The 24,357-nt window shown below is 72.9% G+C and overlaps 1 protein-coding gene across 1 annotated transcript in view; it reads right to left on the reverse strand.

Annotated features, from left to right (window-relative positions):
* The window catches only part of LOC133238303 (mucin-2-like), a gene marked incomplete at its 3' end in the record, with an annotated part of 32,290 nt that overhangs the window by 5,317 nt on the left and 2,616 nt on the right, over nt 1-24,357 (reverse strand). Inside the window, exons 2-7 of the mRNA XM_061401232.1 lie at nt 22,080-24,031; nt 21,183-21,437; nt 6,977-7,108; nt 5,945-6,472; nt 2,849-2,986; nt 785-934 (exon numbers count right to left, since the gene is read on the reverse strand). Of these exons, the coding sequence (XP_061257216.1) occupies nt 785-934; nt 2,849-2,986; nt 5,945-6,472; nt 6,977-7,108; nt 21,183-21,437; nt 22,080-24,031 (3,155 nt within the window). The remainder of the gene's footprint in view (nt 1-784; nt 935-2,848; nt 2,987-5,944; nt 6,473-6,976; nt 7,109-21,182; nt 21,438-22,079; nt 24,032-24,357) is intronic.

Genomic DNA, 24,357 nt, shown 5'->3' on the forward strand with positions numbered 1-24,357 from the left:
TGCCGCTGGGCGTGGCGGAGGATGTGACTGACGGCGGAGAGGGCACCCCCGTGGCGACAGGCTGGCTAGCGGTGTCACTGGGAGGAGTCCCCGTGGTGGTGGGGTGCGGGGGCGGCACACTGGCGCTCGGGGCAGGTGGGCTGGCACCCTCGGCCGGAGTGGTACTGGCCCTGGTGCTGCCGGGGGCCGGGGAGGAGGCGCCTAGCGATGTGGCGGGAATGGCGCTGGAGCGGAAGGGAGTCGCCGTGCTGCGGGGAGTGGTGAAGATGGAGGTGGCGGCCGGCGTGCTGGCCGAGGTGGCCTGGACAGGGAAGGTGCTGTGTGTGCGGGGGGTGGTGGGGCCGGAGGAGATGATCCCGGTGGTGGGGGTGGCCGCGGCCGTGGGCGCGGCCGCGGGGCTGGGGGTGGGTGTGGCTGAGGGGCTGGCCAGAGCGAGCGTGGAGCCGAGGGCCACGGCGGAGGTGGCGGTGGTGGATGGAGCCGCGGGCCCGGCGGATGTGGCCTCGGTGGTGGCGGGCGCGGAGCTGGGGGCTCCCGTCCCGACCGAGGAGGGAGGGAGAGTCGTGGATGTGTGCGGCGCGGCGGAGGCCGGGAGGGGTGAGGTGAACGCGGAAGTGAGGGTGCTCCCGCCGGGGTAGATGGTGGAAGAGGTGAGGGCCGGAGCGCTGGGCCGTGCGGTGGGCGTGGGTGTGGTCACCAGGAGGGTGCTAGCAGCCCCGGTGGTGTGCGCGGCGGCGGCAGAGGGCCGAGTGGCCGTGAGGGAGGTGGCCGGGGCCGCGGTGTCCCTGGGAGTGGCGAGCTGCGTGGTGGAGCCGGTGGGCGTGCTGGCGGGAGGCGAGGGGCCGGCAGTGGTGTGGGTGGTGGGGAGTGTGGTCATGTCGGTGGGCAGAGGGCTGGTGTGCGGGGTGGAGGCGGAGGCGGAGGCGGGCTCTGTGCCGGGGGCAGGTGGAGGGGAGCGAGGCACCCCCGTGGACGCGGTGGGGCTACTGGTGGCCACGGGAGTGGAGGTGGTGGACGCGGGAGCATAGAGTGTGCCGCTGGGCGTGGCGGAGGATGTGACTGACGGCGGAGAGGGCACCCCCGTGGCGACAGGCTGGCTAGCGGTGTCACTGGGAGGAGTCCCCGTGGTGGTGGGGTGCGGGGGCGGCACACTGGCGCTCGGGGCAGGTGGGCTGGCACCCTCGGCCGGAGTGGTACTGGCCCTGGTGCTGCCGGGGGCCGGGGAGGAGGCGCCTAGCGATGTGGCGGGAATGGCGCTGGAGCGGAAGGGAGTCGCCGTGCTGCGGGGAGTGGTGAAGATGGAGGTGGCGGCCGGCGTGCTGGCCGAGGTGGCCTGGACAGGGAAGGTGCTGTGTGTGCGGGGGGTGGTGGGGCCGGAGGAGATGATCCCGGTGGTGGGGGTGGCCGCGGCCGTGGGCGCGGCCGCGGGGCTGGGGGTGGGTGTGGCTGAGGGGCTGGCCAGAGCGAGCGTGGAGCCGAGGGCCACGGCGGAGGTGGCGGTGGTGGATGGAGCCGCGGGCCCGGCGGATGTGGCCTCGGTGGTGGCGGGCGCGGAGCTGGGGGCTCCCGTCCCGACCGAGGAGGGAGGGAGAGTCGTGGATGTGTGCGGCGCGGCGGAGGCCGGGAGGGGTGAGGTGAACGCGGAAGTGAGGGTGCTCCCGCCGGGGTAGATGGTGGAAGAGGTGAGGGCCGGAGCGCTGGGCCGTGCGGTGGGCGTGGGTGTGGTCACCAGGAGGGTGCTAGCAGCCCCGGTGGTGTGCGCGGCGGCGGCAGAGGGCCGAGTGGCCGTGAGGGAGGTGGCCGGGGCCGCGGTGTCCCTGGGAGTGGCGAGCTGCGTGGTGGAGCCGGTGGGCGTGCTGGCGGGAGGCGAGGGGCCGGCAGTGGTGTGGGTGGTGGGGAGTGTGGTCATGTCGGTGGGCAGAGGGCTGGTGTGCGGGGTGGAGGCGGAGGCGGAGGCGGGCTCTGTGCCGGGGGCAGGTGGAGGGGAGCGAGGCACCCCCGTGGACGCGGTGGGGCTACTGGTGGCCACGGGAGTGGAGGTGGTGGACGCGGGAGCATAGAGTGTGCCGCTGGGCGTGGCGGAGGATGTGACTGACGGCGGAGAGGGCACCCCCGTGGCGACAGGCTGGCTAGCGGTGTCACTGGGAGGAGTCCCCGTGGTGGTGGGGTGCGGGGGCGGCACACTGGCGCTCGGGGCAGGTGGGCTGGCACCCTCGGCCGGAGTGGTACTGGCCCTGGTGCTGCCGGGGGCCGGGGAGGAGGCGCCTAGCGATGTGGCGGGAATGGCGCTGGAGCGGAAGGGAGTCGCCGTGCTGCGGGGAGTGGTGAAGATGGAGGTGGCGGCCGGCGTGCTGGCCGAGGTGGCCTGGACAGGGAAGGTGCTGTGTGTGCGGGGGGTGGTGGGGCCGGAGGAGATGATCCCGGTGGTGGGGGTGGCCGCGGCCGTGGGCGCGGCCGCGGGGCTGGGGGTGGGTGTGGCTGAGGGGCTGGCCAGAGCGAGCGTGGAGCCGAGGGCCACGGCGGAGGTGGCGGTGGTGGATGGAGCCGCGGGCCCGGCGGATGTGGCCTCGGTGGTGGCGGGCGCGGAGCTGGGGGCTCCCGTCCCGACCGAGGAGGGAGGGAGAGTCGTGGATGTGTGCGGCGCGGCGGAGGCCGGGAGGGGTGAGGTGAACGCGGAAGTGAGGGTGCTCCCGCCGGGGTAGATGGTGGAAGAGGTGAGGGCCGGAGCGCTGGGCCGTGCGGTGGGCGTGGGTGTGGTCACCAGGAGGGTGCTAGCAGCCCCGGTGGTGTGCGCGGCGGCGGCAGAGGGCCGAGTGGCCGTGAGGGAGGTGGCCGGGGCCGCGGTGTCCCTGGGAGTGGCGAGCTGCGTGGTGGAGCCGGTGGGCGTGCTGGCGGGAGGCGAGGGGCCGGCAGTGGTGTGGGTGGTGGGGAGTGTGGTCATGTCGGTGGGCAGAGGGCTGGTGTGCGGGGTGGAGGCGGAGGCGGAGGCGGGCTCTGTGCCGGGGGCAGGTGGAGGGGAGCGAGGCACCCCCGTGGACGCGGTGGGGCTACTGGTGGCCACGGGAGTGGAGGTGGTGGACGCGGGAGCATAGAGTGTGCCGCTGGGCGTGGCGGAGGATGTGACTGACGGCGGAGAGGGCACCCCCGTGGCGACAGGCTGGCTAGCGGTGTCACTGGGAGGAGTCCCCGTGGTGGTGGGGTGCGGGGGCGGCACACTGGCGCTCGGGGCAGGTGGGCTGGCACCCTCGGCCGGAGTGGTACTGGCCCTGGTGCTGCCGGGGGCCGGGGAGGAGGCGCCTAGCGATGTGGCGGGAATGGCGCTGGAGCGGAAGGGAGTCGCCGTGCTGCGGGGAGTGGTGAAGATGGAGGTGGCGGCCGGCGTGCTGGCCGAGGTGGCCTGGACAGGGAAGGTGCTGTGTGTGCGGGGGGTGGTGGGGCCGGAGGAGATGATCCCGGTGGTGGGGGTGGCCGCGGCCGTGGGCGCGGCCGCGGGGCTGGGGGTGGGTGTGGCTGAGGGGCTGGCCAGAGCGAGCGTGGAGCCGAGGGCCACGGCGGAGGTGGCGGTGGTGGATGGAGCCGCGGGCCCGGCGGATGTGGCCTCGGTGGTGGCGGGCGCGGAGCTGGGGGCTCCCGTCCCGACCGAGGAGGGAGGGAGAGTCGTGGATGTGTGCGGCGCGGCGGAGGCCGGGAGGGGTGAGGTGAACGCGGAAGTGAGGGTGCTCCCGCCGGGGTAGATGGTGGAAGAGGTGAGGGCCGGAGCGCTGGGCCGTGCGGTGGGCGTGGGTGTGGTCACCAGGAGGGTGCTAGCAGCCCCGGTGGTGTGCGCGGCGGCGGCAGAGGGCCGAGTGGCCGTGAGGGAGGTGGCCGGGGCCGCGGTGTCCCTGGGAGTGGCGAGCTGCGTGGTGGAGCCGGTGGGCGTGCTGGCGGGAGGCGAGGGGCCGGCAGTGGTGTGGGTGGTGGGGAGTGTGGTCATGTCGGTGGGCAGAGGGCTGGTGTGCGGGGTGGAGGCGGAGGCGGAGGCGGGCTCTGTGCCGGGGGCAGGTGGAGGGGAGCGAGGCACCCCCGTGGACGCGGTGGGGCTACTGGTGGCCACGGGAGTGGAGGTGGTGGACGCGGGAGCATAGAGTGTGCCGCTGGGCGTGGCGGAGGATGTGACTGACGGCGGAGAGGGCACCCCCGTGGCGACAGGCTGGCTAGCGGTGTCACTGGGAGGAGTCCCCGTGGTGGTGGGGTGCGGGGGCGGCACACTGGCGCTCGGGGCAGGTGGGCTGGCACCCTCGGCCGGAGTGGTACTGGCCCTGGTGCTGCCGGGGGCCGGGGAGGAGGCGCCTAGCGATGTGGCGGGAATGGCGCTGGAGCGGAAGGGAGTCGCCGTGCTGCGGGGAGTGGTGAAGATGGAGGTGGCGGCCGGCGTGCTGGCCGAGGTGGCCTGGACAGGGAAGGTGCTGTGTGTGCGGGGGGTGGTGGGGCCGGAGGAGATGATCCCGGTGGTGGGGGTGGCCGCGGCCGTGGGCGCGGCCGCGGGGCTGGGGGTGGGTGTGGCTGAGGGGCTGGCCAGAGCGAGCGTGGAGCCGAGGGCCACGGCGGAGGTGGCGGTGGTGGATGGAGCCGCGGGCCCGGCGGATGTGGCCTCGGTGGTGGCGGGCGCGGAGCTGGGGGCTCCCGTCCCGACCGAGGAGGGAGGGAGAGTCGTGGATGTGTGCGGCGCGGCGGAGGCCGGGAGGGGTGAGGTGAACGCGGAAGTGAGGGTGCTCCCGCCGGGGTAGATGGTGGAAGAGGTGAGGGCCGGAGCGCTGGGCCGTGCGGTGGGCGTGGGTGTGGTCACCAGGAGGGTGCTAGCAGCCCCGGTGGTGTGCGCGGCGGCGGCAGAGGGCCGAGTGGCCGTGAGGGAGGTGGCCGGGGCCGCGGTGTCCCTGGGAGTGGCGAGCTGCGTGGTGGAGCCGGTGGGCGTGCTGGCGGGAGGCGAGGGGCCGGCAGTGGTGTGGGTGGTGGGGAGTGTGGTCATGTCGGTGGGCAGAGGGCTGGTGTGCGGGGTGGAGGCGGAGGCGGAGGCGGGCTCTGTGCCGGGGGCAGGTGGAGGGGAGCGAGGCACCCCCGTGGACGCGGTGGGGCTACTGGTGGCCACGGGAGTGGAGGTGGTGGACGCGGGAGCATAGAGTGTGCCGCTGGGCGTGGCGGAGGATGTGACTGACGGCGGAGAGGGCACCCCCGTGGCGACAGGCTGGCTAGCGGTGTCACTGGGAGGAGTCCCCGTGGTGGTGGGGTGCGGGGGCGGCACACTGGCGCTCGGGGCAGGTGGGCTGGCACCCTCGGCCGGAGTGGTACTGGCCCTGGTGCTGCCGGGGGCCGGGGAGGAGGCGCCTAGCGATGTGGCGGGAATGGCGCTGGAGCGGAAGGGAGTCGCCGTGCTGCGGGGAGTGGTGAAGATGGAGGTGGCGGCCGGCGTGCTGGCCGAGGTTGCCTGGACAGGGAAGGTGCTGTGTGTGCGGGGGGTGGTGGGGCCGGAGGAGATGATCCCGGTGGTGGGGGTGGCCGCGGCCGTGGGCGCGGCCGCGGGGCTGGGGGTGGGTGTGGCTGAGGGGCTGGCCAGAGCGAGCGTGGAGCCGAGGGCCACGGCGGAGGTGGCGGTGGTGGATGGAGCCGCGGGCCCGGCGGATGTGGCCTCGGTGGTGGCGGGCGCGGAGCTGGGGGCTCCCGTCCCGACCGAGGAGGGAGGGAGAGTCGTGGATGTGTGCGGCGCGGCGGAGGCCGGGAGGGGTGAGGTGAACGCGGAAGTGAGGGTGCTCCCGCCGGGGTAGATGGTGGAAGAGGTGAGGGCCGGAGCGCTGGGCCGTGCGGTGGGCGTGGGTGTGGTCACCAGGAGGGTGCTAGCAGCCCCGGTGGTGTGCGCGGCGGCGGCAGAGGGCCGAGTGGCCGTGAGGGAGGTGGCCGGGGCCGCGGTGTCCCTGGGAGTGGCGAGCTGCGTGGTGGAGCCGGTGGGCGTGCTGGCGGGAGGCGAGGGGCCGGCAGTGGTGTGGGTGGTGGGGAGTGTGGTCATGTCGGTGGGCAGAGGGCTGGTGTGCGGGGTGGAGGCGGAGGCGGAGGCGGGCTCTGTGCCGGGGGCAGGTGGAGGGGAGCGAGGCACCCCCGTGGACGCGGTGGGGCTACTGGTGGCCACGGGAGTGGAGGTGGTGGACGCGGGAGCATAGAGTGTGCCGCTGGGCGTGGCGGAGGATGTGACTGACGGCGGAGAGGGCACCCCCGTGGCGACAGGCTGGCTAGCGGTGTCACTGGGAGGAGTCCCCGTGGTGGTGGGGTGCGGGGGCGGCACACTGGCGCTCGGGGCAGGTGGGCTGGCACCCTCGGCCGGAGTGGTACTGGCCCTGGTGCTGCCGGGGGCCGGGGAGGAGGCGCCTAGCGATGTGGCGGGAATGGCGCTGGAGCGGAAGGGAGTCGCCGTGCTGCGGGGAGTGGTGAAGATGGAGGTGGCGGCCGGCGTGCTGGCCGAGGTGGCCTGGACAGGGAAGGTGCTGTGTGTGCGGGGGGTGGTGGGGCCGGAGGAGATGATCCCGGTGGTGGGGGTGGCCGCGGCCGTGGGCGCGGCCGCGGGGCTGGGGGTGGGTGTGGCTGAGGGGCTGGCCAGAGCGAGCGTGGAGCCGAGGGCCACGGCGGAGGTGGCGGTGGTGGATGGAGCCGCGGGCCCGGCGGATGTGGCCTCGGTGGTGGCGGGCGCGGAGCTGGGGGCTCCCGTCCCGACCGAGGAGGGAGGGAGAGTCGTGGATGTGTGCGGCGCGGCGGAGGCCGGGAGGGGTGAGGTGAACGCGGAAGTGAGGGTGCTCCCGCCGGGGTAGATGGTGGAAGAGGTGAGGGCCGGAGCGCTGGGCCGTGCGGTGGGCGTGGGTGTGGTCACCAGGAGGGTGCTAGCAGCCCCGGTGGTGTGCGCGGCGGCGGCAGAGGGCCGAGTGGCCGTGAGGGAGGTGGCCGGGGCCGCGGTGTCCCTGGGAGTGGCGAGCTGCGTGGTGGAGCCGGTGGGCGTGCTGGCGGGAGGCGAGGGGCCGGCAGTGGTGTGGGTGGTGGGGAGTGTGGTCATGTCGGTGGGCAGAGGGCTGGTGTGCGGGGTGGAGGCGGAGGCGGAGGCGGGCTCTGTGCCGGGGGCAGGTGGAGGGGAGCGAGGCACCCCCGTGGACGCGGTGGGGCTACTGGTGGCCACGGGAGTGGAGGTGGTGGACGCGGGAGCATAGAGTGTGCCGCTGGGCGTGGCGGAGGATGTGACTGACGGCGGAGAGGGCACCCCCGTGGCGACAGGCTGGCTAGCGGTGTCACTGGGAGGAGTCCCCGTGGTGGTGGGGTGCGGGGGCGGCACACTGGCGCTCGGGGCAGGTGGGCTGGCACCCTCGGCCGGAGTGGTACTGGCCCTGGTGCTGCCGGGGGCCGGGGAGGAGGCGCCTAGCGATGTGGCGGGAATGGCGCTGGAGCGGAAGGGAGTCGCCGTGCTGCGGGGAGTGGTGAAGATGGAGGTGGCGGCCGGCGTGCTGGCCGAGGTGGCCTGGACAGGGAAGGTGCTGTGTGTGCGGGGGGTGGTGGGGCCGGAGGAGATGATCCCGGTGGTGGGGGTGGCCGCGGCCGTGGGCGCGGCCGCGGGGCTGGGGGTGGGTGTGGCTGAGGGGCTGGCCAGAGCGAGCGTGGAGCCGAGGGCCACGGCGGAGGTGGCGGTGGTGGATGGAGCCGCGGGCCCGGCGGATGTGGCCTCGGTGGTGGCGGGCGCGGAGCTGGGGGCTCCCGTCCCGACCGAGGAGGGAGGGAGAGTCGTGGATGTGTGCGGCGCGGCGGAGGCCGGGAGGGGTGAGGTGAACGCGGAAGTGAGGGTGCTCCCGCCGGGGTAGATGGTGGAAGAGGTGAGGGCCGGAGCGCTGGGCCGTGCGGTGGGCGTGGGTGTGGTCACCAGGAGGGTGCTAGCAGCCCCGGTGGTGTGCGCGGCGGCGGCAGAGGGCCGAGTGGCCGTGAGGGAGGTGGCCGGGGCCGCGGTGTCCCTGGGAGTGGCGAGCTGCGTGGTGGAGCCGGTGGGCGTGCTGGCGGGAGGCGAGGGGCCGGCAGTGGTGTGGGTGGTGGGGAGTGTGGTCATGTCGGTGGGCAGAGGGCTGGTGTGCGGGGTGGAGGCGGAGGCGGAGGCGGGCTCTGTGCCGGGGGCAGGTGGAGGGGAGCGAGGCACCCCCGTGGACGCGGTGGGGCTACTGGTGGCCACGGGAGTGGAGGTGGTGGACGCGGGAGCATAGAGTGTGCCGCTGGGCGTGGCGGAGGATGTGACTGACGGCGGAGAGGGCACCCCCGTGGCGACAGGCTGGCTAGCGGTGTCACTGGGAGGAGTCCCCGTGGTGGTGGGGTGCGGGGGCGGCACACTGGCGCTCGGGGCAGGTGGGCTGGCACCCTCGGCCGGAGTGGTACTGGCCCTGGTGCTGCCGGGGGCCGGGGAGGAGGCGCCTAGCGATGTGGCGGGAATGGCGCTGGAGCGGAAGGGAGTCGCCGTGCTGCGGGGAGTGGTGAAGATGGAGGTGGCGGCCGGCGTGCTGGCCGAGGTGGCCTGGACAGGGAAGGTGCTGTGTGTGCGGGGGGTGGTGGGGCCGGAGGAGATGATCCCGGTGGTGGGGGTGGCCGCGGCCGTGGGCGCGGCCGCGGGGCTGGGGGTGGGTGTGGCTGAGGGGCTGGCCAGAGCGAGCGTGGAGCCGAGGGCCACGGCGGAGGTGGCGGTGGTGGATGGAGCCGCGGGCCCGGCGGATGTGGCCTCGGTGGTGGCGGGCGCGGAGCTGGGGGCTCCCGTCCCGACCGAGGAGGGAGGGAGAGTCGTGGATGTGTGCGGCGCGGCGGAGGCCGGGAGGGGTGAGGTGAACGCGGAAGTGAGGGTGCTCCCGCCGGGGTAGATGGTGGAAGAGGTGAGGGCCGGAGCGCTGGGCCGTGCGGTGGGCGTGGGTGTGGTCACCAGGAGGGTGCTAGCAGCCCCGGTGGTGTGCGCGGCGGCGGCAGAGGGCCGAGTGGCCGTGAGGGAGGTGGCCGGGGCCGCGGTGTCCCTGGGAGTGGCGAGCTGCGTGGTGGAGCCGGTGGGCGTGCTGGCGGGAGGCGAGGGGCCGGCAGTGGTGTGGGTGGTGGGGAGTGTGGTCATGTCGGTGGGCAGAGGGCTGGTGTGCGGGGTGGAGGCGGAGGCGGAGGCGGGCTCTGTGCCGGGGGCAGGTGGAGGGGAGCGAGGCACCCCCGTGGACGCGGTGGGGCTACTGGTGGCCACGGGAGTGGAGGTGGTGGACGCGGGAGCATAGAGTGTGCCGCTGGGCGTGGCGGAGGATGTGACTGACGGCGGAGAGGGCACCCCCGTGGCGACAGGCTGGCTAGCGGTGTCACTGGGAGGAGTCCCCGTGGTGGTGGGGTGCGGGGGCGGCACACTGGCGCTCGGGGCAGGTGGGCTGGCACCCTCGGCCGGAGTGGTACTGGCCCTGGTGCTGCCGGGGGCCGGGGAGGAGGCGCCTAGCGATGTGGCGGGAATGGCGCTGGAGCGGAAGGGAGTCGCCGTGCTGCGGGGAGTGGTGAAGATGGAGGTGGCGGCCGGCGTGCTGGCCGAGGTGGCCTGGACAGGGAAGGTGCTGTGTGTGCGGGGGGTGGTGGGGCCGGAGGAGATGATCCCGGTGGTGGGGGTGGCCGCGGCCGTGGGCGCGGCCGCGGGGCTGGGGGTGGGTGTGGCTGAGGGGCTGGCCAGAGCGAGCGTGGAGCCGAGGGCCACGGCGGAGGTGGCGGTGGTGGATGGAGCCGCGGGCCCGGCGGATGTGGCCTCGGTGGTGGCGGGCGCGGAGCTGGGGGCTCCCGTCCCGACCGAGGAGGGAGGGAGAGTCGTGGATGTGTGCGGCGCGGCGGAGGCCGGGAGGGGTGAGGTGAACGCGGAAGTGAGGGTGCTCCCGCCGGGGTAGATGGTGGAAGAGGTGAGGGCCGGAGCGCTGGGCCGTGCGGTGGGCGTGGGTGTGGTCACCAGGAGGGTGCTAGCAGCCCCGGTGGTGTGCGCGGCGGCGGCAGAGGGCCGAGTGGCCGTGAGGGAGGTGGCCGGGGCCGCGGTGTCCCTGGGAGTGGCGAGCTGCGTGGTGGAGCCGGTGGGCGTGCTGGCGGGAGGCGAGGGGCCGGCAGTGGTGTGCGTGGTGGGGAGTGTGGTCATGTCGGTGGGCAGAGGGCTGGTGTGCGGGGTGGAGGCGGAGGCGGAGGCGGGCTCTGTGCCGGGGGCAGGTGGAGGGAGCGAGGCACCCCCGTGGACGCGGTGGGGCTACTGGTGGCCACGGGAGTGGAGGTGGTGGACGCGGGAGCATAGAGTGTGCTGCTGGGCGTGGCGGAGGATGTGACTGACGGCGGAGAGGGCACCCCCGTGGCGACAGGCTGGCTAGCGGTGTCACTGGGAGGAGTCCCCGTGGTGGTGGGGTGCGGGGGCGGCACACTGGCGCTCGGGGCAGGTGGGCTGGCACCCTCGGCCGGAGTGGTACTGGCCCTGGTGCTGCCGGGGGCCGGGGAGGAGGCGCCTAGCGATGTGGCGGGAATGGCGCTGGAGCGGAAGGGAGTCGCCGTGCTGCGGGGAGTGGTGAAGATGGAGGTGGCGGCCGGCGTGCTGGCCGAGGTTGCCTGGACAGGGAAGGTGCTGTGTGTGCGGGGGGTGGTGGGGCCGGAGGAGATGATCCCGGTGGTGGGGGTGGCCGCGGCCGTGGGCGCGGCCGCGGGGCTGGGGGTGGGTGTGGCTGAGGGGCTGGCCAGAGCGAGCGTGGAGCCGAGGGCCACGGCGGAGGTGGCGGTGGTGGATGGAGCCGCGGGCCCGGCGGATGTGGCCTCGGTGGTGGCGGGCGCGGAGCTGGGGGCTCCCGTCCCGACCGAGGAGGGAGGGAGAGTCGTGGATGTGTGCGGCGCGGCGGAGGCCGGGAGGGGTGAGGTGAATGCGGAAGTGAGGGTGCTCCCGCCGGGGTAGATGGTGGAAGAGGTGAGGGCCGGAGCGCTGGGCCGTGCGGTGGGCGTGGGTGTGGTCACCAGGAGGGTGCTAGCAGCCCCGGTGGTGTGCGCGGCGGCGGCAGAGGGCCGAGTGGCCGTGAGGGAGGTGGCCGGGGCCGCGGTGTCCCTGGGAGTGGCGAGCTGCGTGGTGGAGCCGGTGGGCGTGCTGGCGGGAGGCGAGGGGCCGGCAGTGGTGTGGGTGGTGGGGAGTGTGGTCATGTCGGTGGGCAGAGGGCTGGTGTGCGGGGTGGAGGCGGAGGCGGAGGCGGGCTCTGTGCCGGGGGCAGGTGGAGGGGAGCGAGGCACCCCCGTGGACGCGGTGGGGCTACTGGTGGCCACGGGAGTGGAGGTGGTGGACGCGGGAGCATAGAGTGTGCCGCTGGGCGTGGCGGAGGATGTGACTGACGGCGGAGAGGGCACCCCCGTGGCGACAGGCTGGCTAGCGGTGTCACTGGGAGGAGTCCCCGTGGTGGTGGGGTGCGGGGGCGGCACACTGGCGCTCGGGGCAGGTGGGCTGGCACCCTCGGCCGGAGTGGTACTGGCCCTGGTGCTGCCGGGGGCCGGGGAGGAGGCGCCTAGCGATGTGGCGGGAATGGCGCTGGAGCGGAAGGGAGTCGCCGTGCTGCGGGGAGTGGTGAAGATGGAGGTGGCGGCCGGCGTGCTGGCCGAGGTGGCCTGGACAGGGAAGGTGCTGTGTGTGCGGGGGGTGGTGGGGCCGGAGGAGATGATCCCGGTGGTGGGGGTGGCCGCGGCCGTGGGCGCGGCCGCGGGGCTGGGGGTGGGTGTGGCTGAGGGGCTGGCCAGAGCGAGCGTGGAGCCGAGGGCCACGGCGGAGGTGGCGGTGGTGGATGGAGCCGCGGGCCCGGCGGATGTGGCCTCGGTGGTGGCGGGCGCGGAGCTGGGGGCTCCCGTCCCGACCGAGGAGGGAGGGAGAGTCGTGGATGTGTGCGGCGCGGCGGAGGCCGGGAGGGGTGAGGTGAACGCGGAAGTGAGGGTGCTCCCGCCGGGGTAGATGGTGGAAGAGGTGAGGGCCGGAGCGCTGGGCCGTGCGGTGGGCGTGGGTGTGGTCACCAGGAGGGTGCTAGCAGCCCCGGTGGTGTGCGCGGCGGCGGCAGAGGGCCGAGTGGCCGTGAGGGAGGTGGCCGGGGCCGCGGTGTCCCTGGGAGTGGCGAGCTGCGTGGTGGAGCCGGTGGGCGTGCTGGCGGGAGGCGAGGGGCCGGCAGTGGTGTGGGTGGTGGGGAGTGTGGTCATGTCGGTGGGCAGAGGGCTGGTGTGCGGGGTGGAGGCGGAGGCGGAGGCGGGCTCTGTGCCGGGGGCAGGTGGAGGGAGCGAGGCACCCCCGTGGACGCGGTGGGGCTACTGGTGGCCACGGGAGTGGAGGTGGTGGACGCGGGAGCATAGAGTGTGCCGCTGGGCGTGGCGGAGGATGTGACTGACGGCGGAGAGGGCACCCCCGTGGCGACAGGCTGGCTAGCGGTGTCACTGGGAGGAGTCCCCGTGGTGGTGGGGTGCGGGGGCGGCACACTGGCGCTCGGGGCAGGTGGGCTGGCACCCTCGGCCGGAGTGGTACTGGCCCTGGTGCTGCCGGGGGCCGGGGAGGAGGCGCCTAGCGATGTGGCGGGAATGGCGCTGGAGCGGAAGGGAGTCGCCGTGCTGCGGGGAGTGGTGAAGATGGAGGTGGCGGCCGGCGTGCTGGCCGAGGTGGCCTGGACAGGGAAGGTGCTGTGTGTGCGGGGGGTGGTGGGGCCGGAGGAGATGATCCCGGTGGTGGGGGTGGCCGCGGCCGTGGGCGCGGCCGCGGGGCTGGGGGTGGGTGTGGCTGAGGGGCTGGCCAGAGCGAGCGTGGAGCCGAGGGCCACGGCGGAGGTGGCGGTGGTGGATGGAGCCGCGGGCCCGGCGGATGTGGCCTCGGTGGTGGCGGGCGCGGAGCTGGGGGCTCCCGTCCCGACCGAGGAGGGAGGGAGAGTCGTGGATGTGTGCGGCGCGGCGGAGGCCGGGAGGGGTGAGGTGAACGCGGAAGTGAGGGTGCTCCCGCCGGGGTAGATGGTGGAAGAGGTGAGGGCCGGAGCGCTGGGCCGTGCGGTGGGCGTGGGTGTGGTCACCAGGAGGGTGCTAGCAGCCCCGGTGGTGTGCGCGGCGGCGGCAGAGGGCCGAGTGGCCGTGAGGGAGGTGGCCGGGGCCGCGGTGTCCCTGGGAGTGGCGAGCTGCGTGGTGGAGCCGGTGGGCGTGCTGGCGGGAGGCGAGGGGCCGGCAGTGGTGTGGGTGGTGGGGAGTGTGGTCATGTCGGTGGGCAGAGGGCTGGTGTGCGGGGTGGAGGCGGAGGCGGAGGCGGGCTCTGTGCCGGGGGCAGGTGGAGGGGAGCGAGGCACCCCCGTGGACGCGGTGGGGCTACTGGTGGCCACGGGAGTGGAGGTGGTGGACGCGGGAGCATAGAGTGTGCCGCTGGGCGTGGCGGAGGATGTGACTGACGGCGGAGAGGGCACCCCCGTGGCGACAGGCTGGCTAGCGGTGTCACTGGGAGGAGTCCCCGTGGTGGTGGGGTGCGGGGGCGGCACACTGGCGCTCGGGGCAGGTGGGCTGGCACCCTCGGCCGGAGTGGTACTGGCCCTGGTGCTGCCGGGGGCCGGGGAGGAGGCGCCTAGCGATGTGGCGGGAATGGCGCTGGAGCGGAAGGGAGTCGCCGTGCTGCGGGGAGTGGTGAAGATGGAGGTGGCGGCCGGCGTGCTGGCCGAGGTGGCCTGGACAGGGAAGGTGCTGTGTGTGCGGGGGGTGGTGGGGCCGGAGGAGATGATCCCGGTGGTGGGGGTGGCCGCGGCCGTGGGCGCGGCCGCGGGGCTGGGGGTGGGTGTGGCTGAGGGGCTGGCCAGAGCGAGCGTGGAGCCGAGGGCCACGGCGGAGGTGGCGGTGGTGGATGGAGCCGCGGGCCCGGCGGATGTGGCCTCGGTGGTGGCGGGCGCGGAGCTGGGGGCTCCCGTCCCGACCGAGGAGGGAGGGAGAGTCGTGGATGTGTGCGGCGCGGCGGAGGCCGGGAGGGGTGAGGTGAACGCGGAAGTGAGGGTGCTCCCGCCGGGGTAGATGGTGGAAGAGGTGAGGGCCGGAGCGCTGGGCCGTGCGGTGGGCGTGGGTGTGGTCACCAGGAGGGTGCTAGCAGCCCCGGTGGTGTGCGCGGCGGCGGCAGAGGGCCGAGTGGCCGTGAGGGAGGTGGCCGGGGCCGCGGTGTCCCTGGGAGTGGCGAGCTGCGTGGTGGAGCCGGTGGGCGTGCTGGCGGGAGGCGAGGGGCCGGCAGTGGTGTGGGTGGTGGGGAGTGTGGTCATGTCGGTGGGCAGAGGGCTGGTGTGCGGGGTGGAGGCGGAGGCGGAGGCGGGCTCTGTGCCGGGGGCAGGTGGAGGGGAGCGAGGCACCCCCGTGGACGCGGTGGGGCTACTGGTGGCCACGGGAGTGGAGGTGGTGGACGCGGGAGCATAGAGTGTGCCGCTGGGCGTGGCGGAGGATGTGACTGACGGCGGAGAGGGCACCCCCGTGGCGACAGGCTGGCTAGCGGTGTCACTGGGAGGAGTCCCCGTGGTGGTGGGGTGCGGGGGCGGCACACTGGCGCTCGGGGCAGGTGGGCTGGCACCCTCGGCCGGAGTGGTACTGGCCCTGGTGCTGCCGGGGGCCGGGGAGGAGGCGCCTAGCGATGTGGCGGGAATGGCGCTGGAGCGGAAGGGAGTCGCCGTGCTGCGGGGAGTGGTGAAGATGGAGGTGGCGGCCGGCGTGCTGGCCGAGGTGGCCTGGACAGGGAAGGTGCTGTGTGTGCGGGGGGTGGTGGGGCCGGAGGAGATGATCCCGGTGGTGGGGGTGGCCGCGGCCGTGGGCGCGGCCGCGGGGCTGGGGGTGGGTGTGGCTGAGGGGCTGGCCAGAGCGAGCGTGGAGCCGAGGGCCACGGCGGAGGTGGCGGTGGTGGATGGAGCCGCGGGCCCGGCGGATGTGGCCTCGGTGGTGGCGGGTGCGGAGCTGGGGGCTCCCGTCCCGACCGAGGAGGGAGGGAGAGTCGTGGATGTGTGCGGCGCGGCGGAGGCCGGGAGGGGTGAGGTGAACGCGGAAGTGAGGGTGCTCCCGCCGGGGTAGATGGTGGAAGAGGTGAGGGCCGGAGCGCTGGGCCGTGCGGTGGGCGTGGGTGTGGTCACCAGGAGGGTGCTAGCAGCCCCGGTGGTGTGCGCGGCGGCGGCAGAGGGCCGAGTGGCCGTGAGGGAGGTGGCCGGGGCCGCGGTGTCCCTGGGAGTGGCGAGCTGCGTGGTGGAGCCGGTGGGCGTGCTGGCGGGAGGCGAGGGGCCGGCAGTGGTGTGGGTGGTGGGGAGTGTGGTCATGTCGGTGGGCAGAGGGCTGGTGTGCGGGGTGGAGGCGGAGGCGGAGGCGGGCTCTGTGCCGGGGGCAGGTGGAGGGGAGCGAGGCACCCCCGTGGACGCGGTGGGGCTACTGGTGGCCACGGGAGTGGAGGTGGTGGACGCGGGAGCATAGAGTGTGCTGCTGGGCGTGGCGGAGGATGTGACTGACGGCGGAGAGGGCACCCCCGTGGCGACAGGCTGGCTAGCGGTGTCACTGGGAGGAGTCCCCGTGGTGGTGGGGTGCGGGGGCGGCACACTGGCGCTCGGGGCAGGTGGGCTGGCACCCTCGGCCGGAGTGGTACTGGCCCTGGTGCTGCCGGGGGCCGGGGAGGAGGCGCCTAGCGATGTGGCGGGAATGGCGCTGGAGCGGAAGGGAGTCGCCGTGCTGCGGGGAGTGGTGAAGATGGAGGTGGCGGCCGGCGTGCTGGCCGAGGTTGCCTGGACAGGGAAGGTGCTGTGTGTGCGGGGGGTGGTGGGGCCGGAGGAGATGATCCCGGTGGTGGGGGTGGCCGCGGCCGTGGGCGCGGCCGCGGGGCTGGGGGTGGGTGTGGCTGAGGGGCTGGCCAGAGCGAGCGTGGAGCCGAGGGCCACGGCGGAGGTGGCGGTGGTGGATGGAGCCGCGGGCCCGGCGGATGTGGCCTCGGTGGTGGCGGGCGCGGAGCTGGGGGCTCCCGTCCCGACCGAGGAGGGAGGGAGAGTCGTGGATGTGTGCGGCGCGGCGGAGGCCGGGAGGGGTGAGGTGAACGCGGAAGTGAGGGTGCTCCCGCCGGGGTAGATGGTGGAAGAGGTGAGGGCCGGAGCGCTGGGCCGTGCGGTGGGCGTGGGTGTGGTCACCAGGAGGGTGCTAGCAGCCCCGGTGGTGTGCGCGGCGGCGGCAGAGGGCCGAGTGGCCGTGAGGGAGGTGGCCGGGGCCGCGGTGTCCCTGGGAGTGGCGAGCTGCGTGGTGGAGCCGGTGGGCGTGCTGGCGGGAGGCGAGGGGCCGGCAGTGGTGTGGGTGGTGGGGAGTGTGGTCATGTCGGTGGGCAGAGGGCTGGTGTGCGGGGTGGAGGCGGAGGCGGAGGCGGGCTCTGTGCCGGGGGCAGGTGGAGGGGAGCGAGGCACCCCCGTGGACGCGGTGGGGCTACTGGTGGCCACGGGAGTGGAGGTGGTGGACGCGGGAGCATAGAGTGTGCTGCTGGGCGTGGCGGAGGATGTGACTGACGGCGGAGAGGGCACCCCCGTGGCGACAGGCTGGCTAGCGGTGTCACTGGGAGGAGTCCCCGTGGTGGTGGGGTGCGGGGGCGGCACACTGGCGCTCGGGGCAGGTGGGCTGGCACCCTCGGCCGGAGTGGTACTGGCCCTGGTGCTGCCGGGGGCCGGGGAGGAGGCGCCTAGCGATGTGGCGGGAATGGCGCTGGAGCGGAAGGGAGTCGCCGTGCTGCGGGGAGTGGTGAAGATGGAGGTGGCGGCCGGCGTGCTGGCCGAGGTTGCCTGGACAGGGAAGGTGCTGTGTGTGCGGGGGGTGGTGGGGCCGGAGGAGATGATCCCGGTGGTGGGGGTGGCCGCGGCCGTGGGCGCGGCCGCGGGGCTGGGGGTGGGTGTGGCTGAGGGGCTGGCCAGAGCGAGCGTGGAGCCGAGGGCCACGGCGGAGGTGGCGGTGGTGGATGGAGCCGCGGGCCCGGCGGATGTGGCCTCGGTGGTGGCGGGCGCGGAGCTGGGGGCTCCCGTCCCGACCGAGGAGGGAGGGAGAGTCGTGGATGTGTGCGGCGCGGCGGAGGCCGGGAGGGGTGAGGTGAACGCGGAAGTGAGGGTGCTCCCGCCGGGGTAGATGGTGGAAGAGGTGAGGGCCGGAGCGCTGGGCCGTGCGGTGGGCGTGGGTGTGGTCACCAGGAGGGTGCTAGCAGCCCCGGTGGTGTGCGCGGCGGCGGCAGAGGGCCGAGTGGCCGTGAGGGAGGTGGCCGGGGCCGCGGTGTCCCTGGGAGTGGCGAGCTGCGTGGTGGAGCCGGTGGGCGTGCTGGCGGGAGGCGAGGGGCCGGCAGTGGTGTGGGTGGTGGGGAGTGTGGTCATGTCGGTGGGCAGAGGGCTGGTGTGCGGGGTGGAGGCGGAGGCGGAGGCGGGCTCTGTGCCGGGGGCAGGTGGAGGGGAGCGAGGCACCCCCGTGGACGCGGTGGGGCTACTGGTGGCCACGGGAGTGGAGGTGGTGGACGCGGGAGCATAGAGTGTGCTGCTGGGCGTGGCGGAGGATGTGACTGACGGCGGAGAGGGCACCCCCGTGGCGACAGGCTGGCTAGCGGTGTCACTGGGAGGAGTCCCCGTGGTGGTGGGGTGCGGGGGCGGCACACTGGCGCTCGGGGCAGGTGGGCTGGCACCCTCGGCCGGAGTGGTACTGGCCCTGGTGCTGCCGGGGGCCGGGGAGGAGGCGCCTAGCGATGTGGCGGGAATGGCGCTGGAGCGGAAGGGAGTCGCCGTGCTGCGGGGAGTGGTGAAGATGGAGGTGGCGGCCGGCGTGCTGGCCGAGGTGGCCTGGACAGGGAAGGTGCTGTGTGTGCGGGGGGTGGTGGGGCCGGAGGAGATGATCCCGGTGGTGGGGGTGGCCGCGGCCGTGGGCGCGGCCGCGGGGCTGGGGGTGGGTGTGGCTGAGGGGCTGGCCAGAGCGAGCGTGGAGCCGAGGGCCACGGCGGAGGTGGCGGTGGTGGATGGAGCCGCGGGCCCGGCGGATGTGGCCTCGGTGGTGGCGGGCGCGGAGCTGGGGGCTCCCGTCCCGACCGAGGAGGGAGGGAGAGTCGTGGATGTGTGCGGCGCGGCGGAGGCCGGGAGGGGTGAGGTGAACGCGGAAGTGAGGGTGCTCCCGCCGGGGTAGATGGTGGAAGAGGTGAGGGCCGGAGCGCTGGGCCGTGCGGTGGGCGTGGGTGTGGTCACCAGGAGGGTGCTAGCAGCCCCGGTGGTGTGCGCGGCGGCGGCAGAGGGCCGAGTGGCCGTGAGGGAGGTGGCCGGGGCCGCGGTGTCCCTGGGAGTGGCGAGCTGCGTGGTGGAGCCGGTGGGCGTGCTGGCGGGAGGCGAGGGGCCGGCAGTGGTGTGGGTGGTGGGGAGTGTGGTCATGTCGGTGGGCAGAGGGCTGGTGTGCGGGGTGGAGGCGGAGGCGGAGGCGGGCTCTGTGCCGGGGGCAGGTGGAGGGGAGCGAGGCACCCCCGTGGACGCGGTGGGGCTACTGGTGGCCACGGGAGTGGAGGTGGTGGACGCGGGAGCATAGAGTGTGCCGCTGGGCGTGGCGGAGGATGTGACTGACGGCGGAGAGGGCACCCCCGTGGCGACAGGCTGGCTAGCGGTGTCACTGGGAGGAGTCCCCGTGGTGGTGGGGTGCGGGGGCGGCACACTGGCGCTCGGGGCAGGTGGGCTGGCACCCTCGGCCGGAGTGGTACTGGCCCTGGTGCTGCCGGGGGCCGGGGAGGAGGCGCCTAGCGATGTGGCGGGAATGGCGCTGGAGCGGAAGGGAGTCGCCGTGCTGCGGGGAGTGGTGAAGATGGAGGTGGCGGCCGGCGTGCTGGCCGAGGTGGCCTGGACAGGGAAGGTGCTGTGTGTGCGGGGGGTGGTGGGGCCGGAGGAGATGATCCCGGTGGTGGGGGTGGCCGCGGCCGTGGGCGCGGCCGCGGGGCTGGGGGTGGGTGTGGCTGAGGGGCTGGCCAGAGCGAGCGTGGAGCCGAGGGCCACGGCGGAGGTGGCGGTGGTGGATGGAGCCGCGGGCCCGGCGGATGTGGCCTCGGTGGTGGCGGGCGCGGAGCTGGGGGCTCCCGTCCCGACCGAGGAGGGAGGGAGAGTCGTGGATGTGTGCGGCGCGGCGGAGGCCGGGAGGGGTGAGGTGAACGCGGAAGTGAGGGTGCTCCCGCCGGGGTAGATGGTGGAAGAGGTGAGGGCCGGAGCGCTGGGCCGTGCGGTGGGCGTGGGTGTGGTCACCAGGAGGGTGCTAGCAGCCCCGGTGGTGTGCGCGGCGGCGGCAGAGGGCCGAGTGGCCGTGAGGGAGGTGGCCGGGGCCGCGGTGTCCCTGGGAGTGGCGAGCTGCGTGGTGGAGCCGGTGGGCGTGCTGGCGGGAGGCGAGGGGCCGGCAGTGGTGTGGGTGGTGGGGAGTGTGGTCATGTCGGTGGGCAGAGGGCTGGTGTGCGGGGTGGAGGCGGAGGCGGAGGCGGGCTCTGTGCCGGGGGCAGGTGGAGGGGAGCGAGGCACCCCCGTGGACGCGGTGGGGCTACTGGTGGCCACGGGAGTGGAGGTGGTGGACGCGGGAGCATAGAGTGTGCTGCTGGGCGTGGCGGAGGATGTGACTGACGGCGGAGAGGGCACCCCCGTGGCGACAGGCTGGCTAGCGGTGTCACTGGGAGGAGTCCCCGTGGTGGTGGGGTGCGGGGGCGGCACACTGGCGCTCGGGGCAGGTGGGCTGGCACCCTCGGCCGGAGTGGTACTGGCCCTGGTGCTGCCGGGGGCCGGGGAGGAGGCGCCTAGCGATGTGGCGGGAATGGCGCTGGAGCGGAAGGGAGTCGCCGTGCTGCGGGGAGTGGTGAAGATGGAGGTGGCGGCCGGCGTGCTGGCCGAGGTTGCCTGGACAGGGAAGGTGCTGTGTGTGCGGGGGGTGGTGGGGCCGGAGGAGATGATCCCGGTGGTGGGGGTGGCCGCGGCCGTGGGCGCGGCCGCGGGGCTGGGGGTGGGTGTGGCTGAGGGGCTGGCCAGAGCGAGCGTGGAGCCGAGGGCCACGGCGGAGGTGGCGGTGGTGGATGGAGCCGCGGGCCCGGCGGATGTGGCCTCGGTGGTGGCGGGCGCGGAGCTGGGGGCTCCCGTCCCGACCGAGGAGGGAGGGAGAGTCGTGGATGTGTGCGGCGCGGCGGAGGCCGGGAGGGGTGAGGTGAACGCGGAAGTGAGGGTGCTCCCGCCGGGGTAGATGGTGGAAGAGGTGAGGGCCGGAGCGCTGGGCCGTGCGGTGGGCGTGGGTGTGGTCACCAGGAGGGTGCTAGCAGCCCCGGTGGTGTGCGCGGCGGCGGCAGAGGGCCGAGTGGCCGTGAGGGAGGTGGCCGGGGCCGCGGTGTCCCTGGGAGTGGCGAGCTGCGTGGTGGAGCCGGTGGGCGTGCTGGCGGGAGGCGAGGGGCCGGCAGTGGTGTGGGTGGTGGGGAGTGTGGTCATGTCGGTGGGCAGAGGGCTGGTGTGCGGGGTGGAGGCGGAGGCGGAGGCGGGCTCTGTGCCGGGGGCAGGTGGAGGGGAGCGAGGCACCCCCGTGGACGCGGTGGGGCTACTGGTGGCCACGGGAGTGGAGGTGGTGGACGCGGGAGCATAGAGTGTGCTGCTGGGCGTGGCGGAGGATGTGACTGACGGCGGAGAGGGCACCCCCGTGGCGACAGGCTGGCTAGCGGTGTCACTGGGAGGAGTCCCCGTGGTGGTGGGGTGCGGGGGCGGCACACTGGCGCTCGGGGCAGGTGGGCTGGCACCCTCGGCCGGAGTGGTACTGGCCCTGGTGCTGCCGGGGGCCGGGGAGGAGGCGCCTAGCGATGTGGCGGGAACGGCGCTGGAGCGGAAGGGAGGCGCCGTGCTGCGGGGAGTGGTGAAGATGGAGGTGGCGGCCGGCGTGCTGGCCGAGGTGGCCTGGACAGGGAAGGTGCTGTGTGTGCGGGGGGTGGTGGGGCCGGAGGAGATGATCCCGGTGGTGGGGGTGGCCGCGGCCGTGGGCGCGGCCGCGGGGCTGGGGGTGGGTGTGGCTGAGGGGCTGGCCAGAGCGAGCGTGGAGCCGAGGGCCACGGCGGAGGTGGCGGTGGTGGATGGAGCCGCGGGCCCGGCGGATGTGGCCTCGGTGGTGGCGGGCGCGGAGCTGGGGGCTCCCGTCCCGACCGAGGAGGGAGGGAGAGTCGTGGATGTGTGCGGCGCGGCGGAGGCCGGGAGGGGTGAGGTGAATGCGGAAGTGAGGGTGCTCGCGCCGGGGTAGATGGTGGAAGAGGTGAGGGCCGGAGCGCTGGGCCGTGCGGTGGGCGTGGGTGTGGTCACCAGCAGGGTGCTGGCAGCCCCGGTGGTGTGCGCGGCGGCGGCAGAGGGCAGAGTGGCCGTGAGGGAGGTGGCCGGGGCTGCGGTGTCCCTGGGAGTGGCGAGCTGCGTGGTGGAGCCGGTGGGCGTGCTGGCGGGAGGCGAGGGGCCGGCAGTGGTGTGGGTGGTGGGGAGTGTGGTCATGTCGGTGGGCAGAGGGCTGGTGTGCGGGGTGGAGGCGGAGGCGGGCTCTGGGCTGGGGGCAGGTGGAGGGGAGCGAGGCACCCCCGTGGACGCGGTGGGGCTACTGGTGGCCACGGGAGTGGAGGTGGTGGACGCGGGAGCATAGAGTGTGCCGCTGGGCGTGGCGGAGGATGTGACTGACGGCGGAGAGGGCACCCCCGTGGCGACAGGCTGGCTAGCGGTGTCACTGGGAGGAGTCCCCGTGGTGGTGGGGTGCGGGGGCGGCACACTGGCGCTCGGGGCAGGTGGGCTGGCACCCTCGGCCGGAGTGGTACTGGCCCTGGTGCTGCCGGGGGCCGGGGAGGAGGCGCCTAGCGATGTGGCGGGAATGGCGCTGGAGCGGAAGGGAGTCGCCGTGCTGCGGGGAGTGGTGAAGATGGAGGTGGCGGCCGGCGTGCTGGCCGAGGTGGCCTGGACAGGGAAGGTGCTGTGTGTGCGGGGGGTGGTGGGGCCGGAGGAGATGATCCCGGTGGTGGGGGTGGCCGCGGCCGTGGGCGCGGCCGCGGGGCTGGGGGTGGGTGTGGCTGAGGGGCTGGCCAGAGCGAGTGTGGAGCCGAGGGCCACGGCGGAGGTGGCGGTGGTGGATGGAGCCGCGGGCCCGGCGGATGTGGCCTCGGTGGTGGCGGGCGCGGAGCTGGGGGCTCCCGTCCCGACCGAGGAGGGAGGGAGAGTCGTGGATGTGTGCGGCGCGGCGGAGGCCGGGAGGGGTGAGGTGAATGCGGAAGTGAGGGTGCTCGCGCCGGGGTAGATGGTGGAAGAGGTGAGGGCCGGAGCGCTGGGCCGTGCGGTGGGCGTGGGTGTGGTCACCAGGAGGGTGCTGGCAGCCCCGGTGGTGTGCGCGGCGGCGGCAGAGGGCAGAGTGGCCGTGAGGGAGGTGGCCGGGGCTGCGGTTTGCATGAGTGCGGTTAACATGTAGGTTTTCAATATCTCACTTGTTTTTGTCATGGAAGAAGTGGGCAGAGTGTCTTTGGTTGAGGTGGCATGCTCTGCAATGTCCGTGGAAATGGTGATTTCTGTTGTGGATCCAGTGGAATTTCTCTTGTGTGTTGAAAGGAGAGCAGTCGTGTGGGTATTAGGGAATCTGTTAGTCAGAGTGAGGAAAGGGCTCCTGTCTCTGGTTGAAGCAGATGGAGACTGATGCTTACTTAAGGGGGATATCAAGGTATTGGTGGTCACTGAAGTAGAAGTAGTTGGATAAAAGCCTGTATTTGTGAGAGTATATGATCGTGTGACTGGGGCTGCAGAAGTAATCTCTGTCGTTACAGATTCTGCAGAAACCTCAGTGGTAGTAAGAAATGTGGTTTTCCTGGTGGAAGAAGCATGAGATGTTGGGTCCCTTGTCTCACCTTTTTCTGTCATGGCCACAGTGGTGGAGGGTGGCCCCTTGGTAGTGGATGTCAAGAGTGTATCAGTGCTGGTTGGCACAGGGCTGGATTTGGATGTGGTAAATGTGGCAGGGCTGCTTGAGGACATGACTGGAGAAACTGAAGTAACTGAGTCAGTGAGAGTTTCTGTGGGAATGTCAGTCATTGGAATGAATGTCGTTTTCTCGGAGCCCATCGTGCTCACAGGAGTTGTGTTTGGTGTACCTATTCCCGTGGTTGCTTCAGTGGCAGTAGAGACAACTGGTGTTGTAGGTGTTGTTAACATATCAGTTGAAGTGGGTGCTGGAGTGGTGGCTGTGGATGTTTTAAAAGTACTGACCATGTCTGGAAGAGAAGTAGTGCTCACAGTATGGGTGGCGGGTGAGAAGCTTTTGTCTGTTGTTATCAAGGTGTTCCTAGTCGTCAGAGAAGGGGTAGTAGCAGAGGTAGGCACGATTGTCGGGGTAGGAGACACAGTTGTGTGGACACTTGCAGCAGCTGGGGTAGCCCTTTTAGTGGTACCAGTCATAGAGGAGATCAGAGTGTCTGGGGTTGTGTGTGAGGTTGGGACAAAGGAGGAGGGTGGGGCCGTGGTTGTGGGAGTTTTCCCTGCAGTGGTGACTGTGGGGGGACTGGTCACGGCGGAGGTGACTCTCTTGGTTGTTGACATGGCATAAGTACTGGTGATGGTTGTCCGTGGTGTCTCTGTCCCAGGTGTGGTGGTGTGAGAGCTGGGGAAGGACACTTGGGTCTGGCTCACGCAGGTGGTGGTGGGGTAAGTGGTGGTGATTATGAGGCTCGTTGGATTGGTGCACTCTGTCGAGCCCATATAGACGATCATGGTAGGTGGGGTGGTTTCAACCTTGAAGACAAACTTGGACGTGGGGCTTGTTGGGGGGTTGGAATTGATGGGTGATTTGAGCAATGTTTCAGACAGGGATTTCGAGTGGGGGGAGGTGCTGATAGTCTTGGGTATGTTTTCCCTAGCATCAGGACTGGGAGAAGTTTGGGGGGTGTTCAGTGGCCACTTTGCTGTGCCTTTGGAGTGTGGGGGATTCCTCAGAGCAGTGCGCCAAAGCTCATTAGAGGTGGATGTGGCTGTGGCTGAAGTTCCTGTATTGGCGGTAGAACAGAGGAACTCAGTGGTAGGTCGGCCCGTCACCTTAACACCACATATTTACTCACTTCCCCATGTTCCATGTACGTGTCACAGAAGGTAGGAAGTGCCACTAGTTATTCCCCCATCAGAGCACTTTGGGGCCGGGGTCCTTCCAGGTTCTAAAGGCCAACATCTGGGGACTTCCCTGGTGATCCAGTGGCTAAGGCTGTACGCTCCCAATGCAGGGGAACCAGGTTTGATCCCTGGTTGGGGAACTAGATCCTACATGCCGCAACTAAGAGTTCGAAAGACGCAACTAAAGATCCCACGTGGCGCAACT

The sequence above is a fragment of the Bos javanicus genome, chromosome 25 (genome assembly GCF_032452875.1).
Source record: "Bos javanicus breed banteng chromosome 25, ARS-OSU_banteng_1.0, whole genome shotgun sequence".
Classification (NCBI taxonomy): Eukaryota; Metazoa; Chordata; class Mammalia; order Artiodactyla; family Bovidae; genus Bos; species Bos javanicus.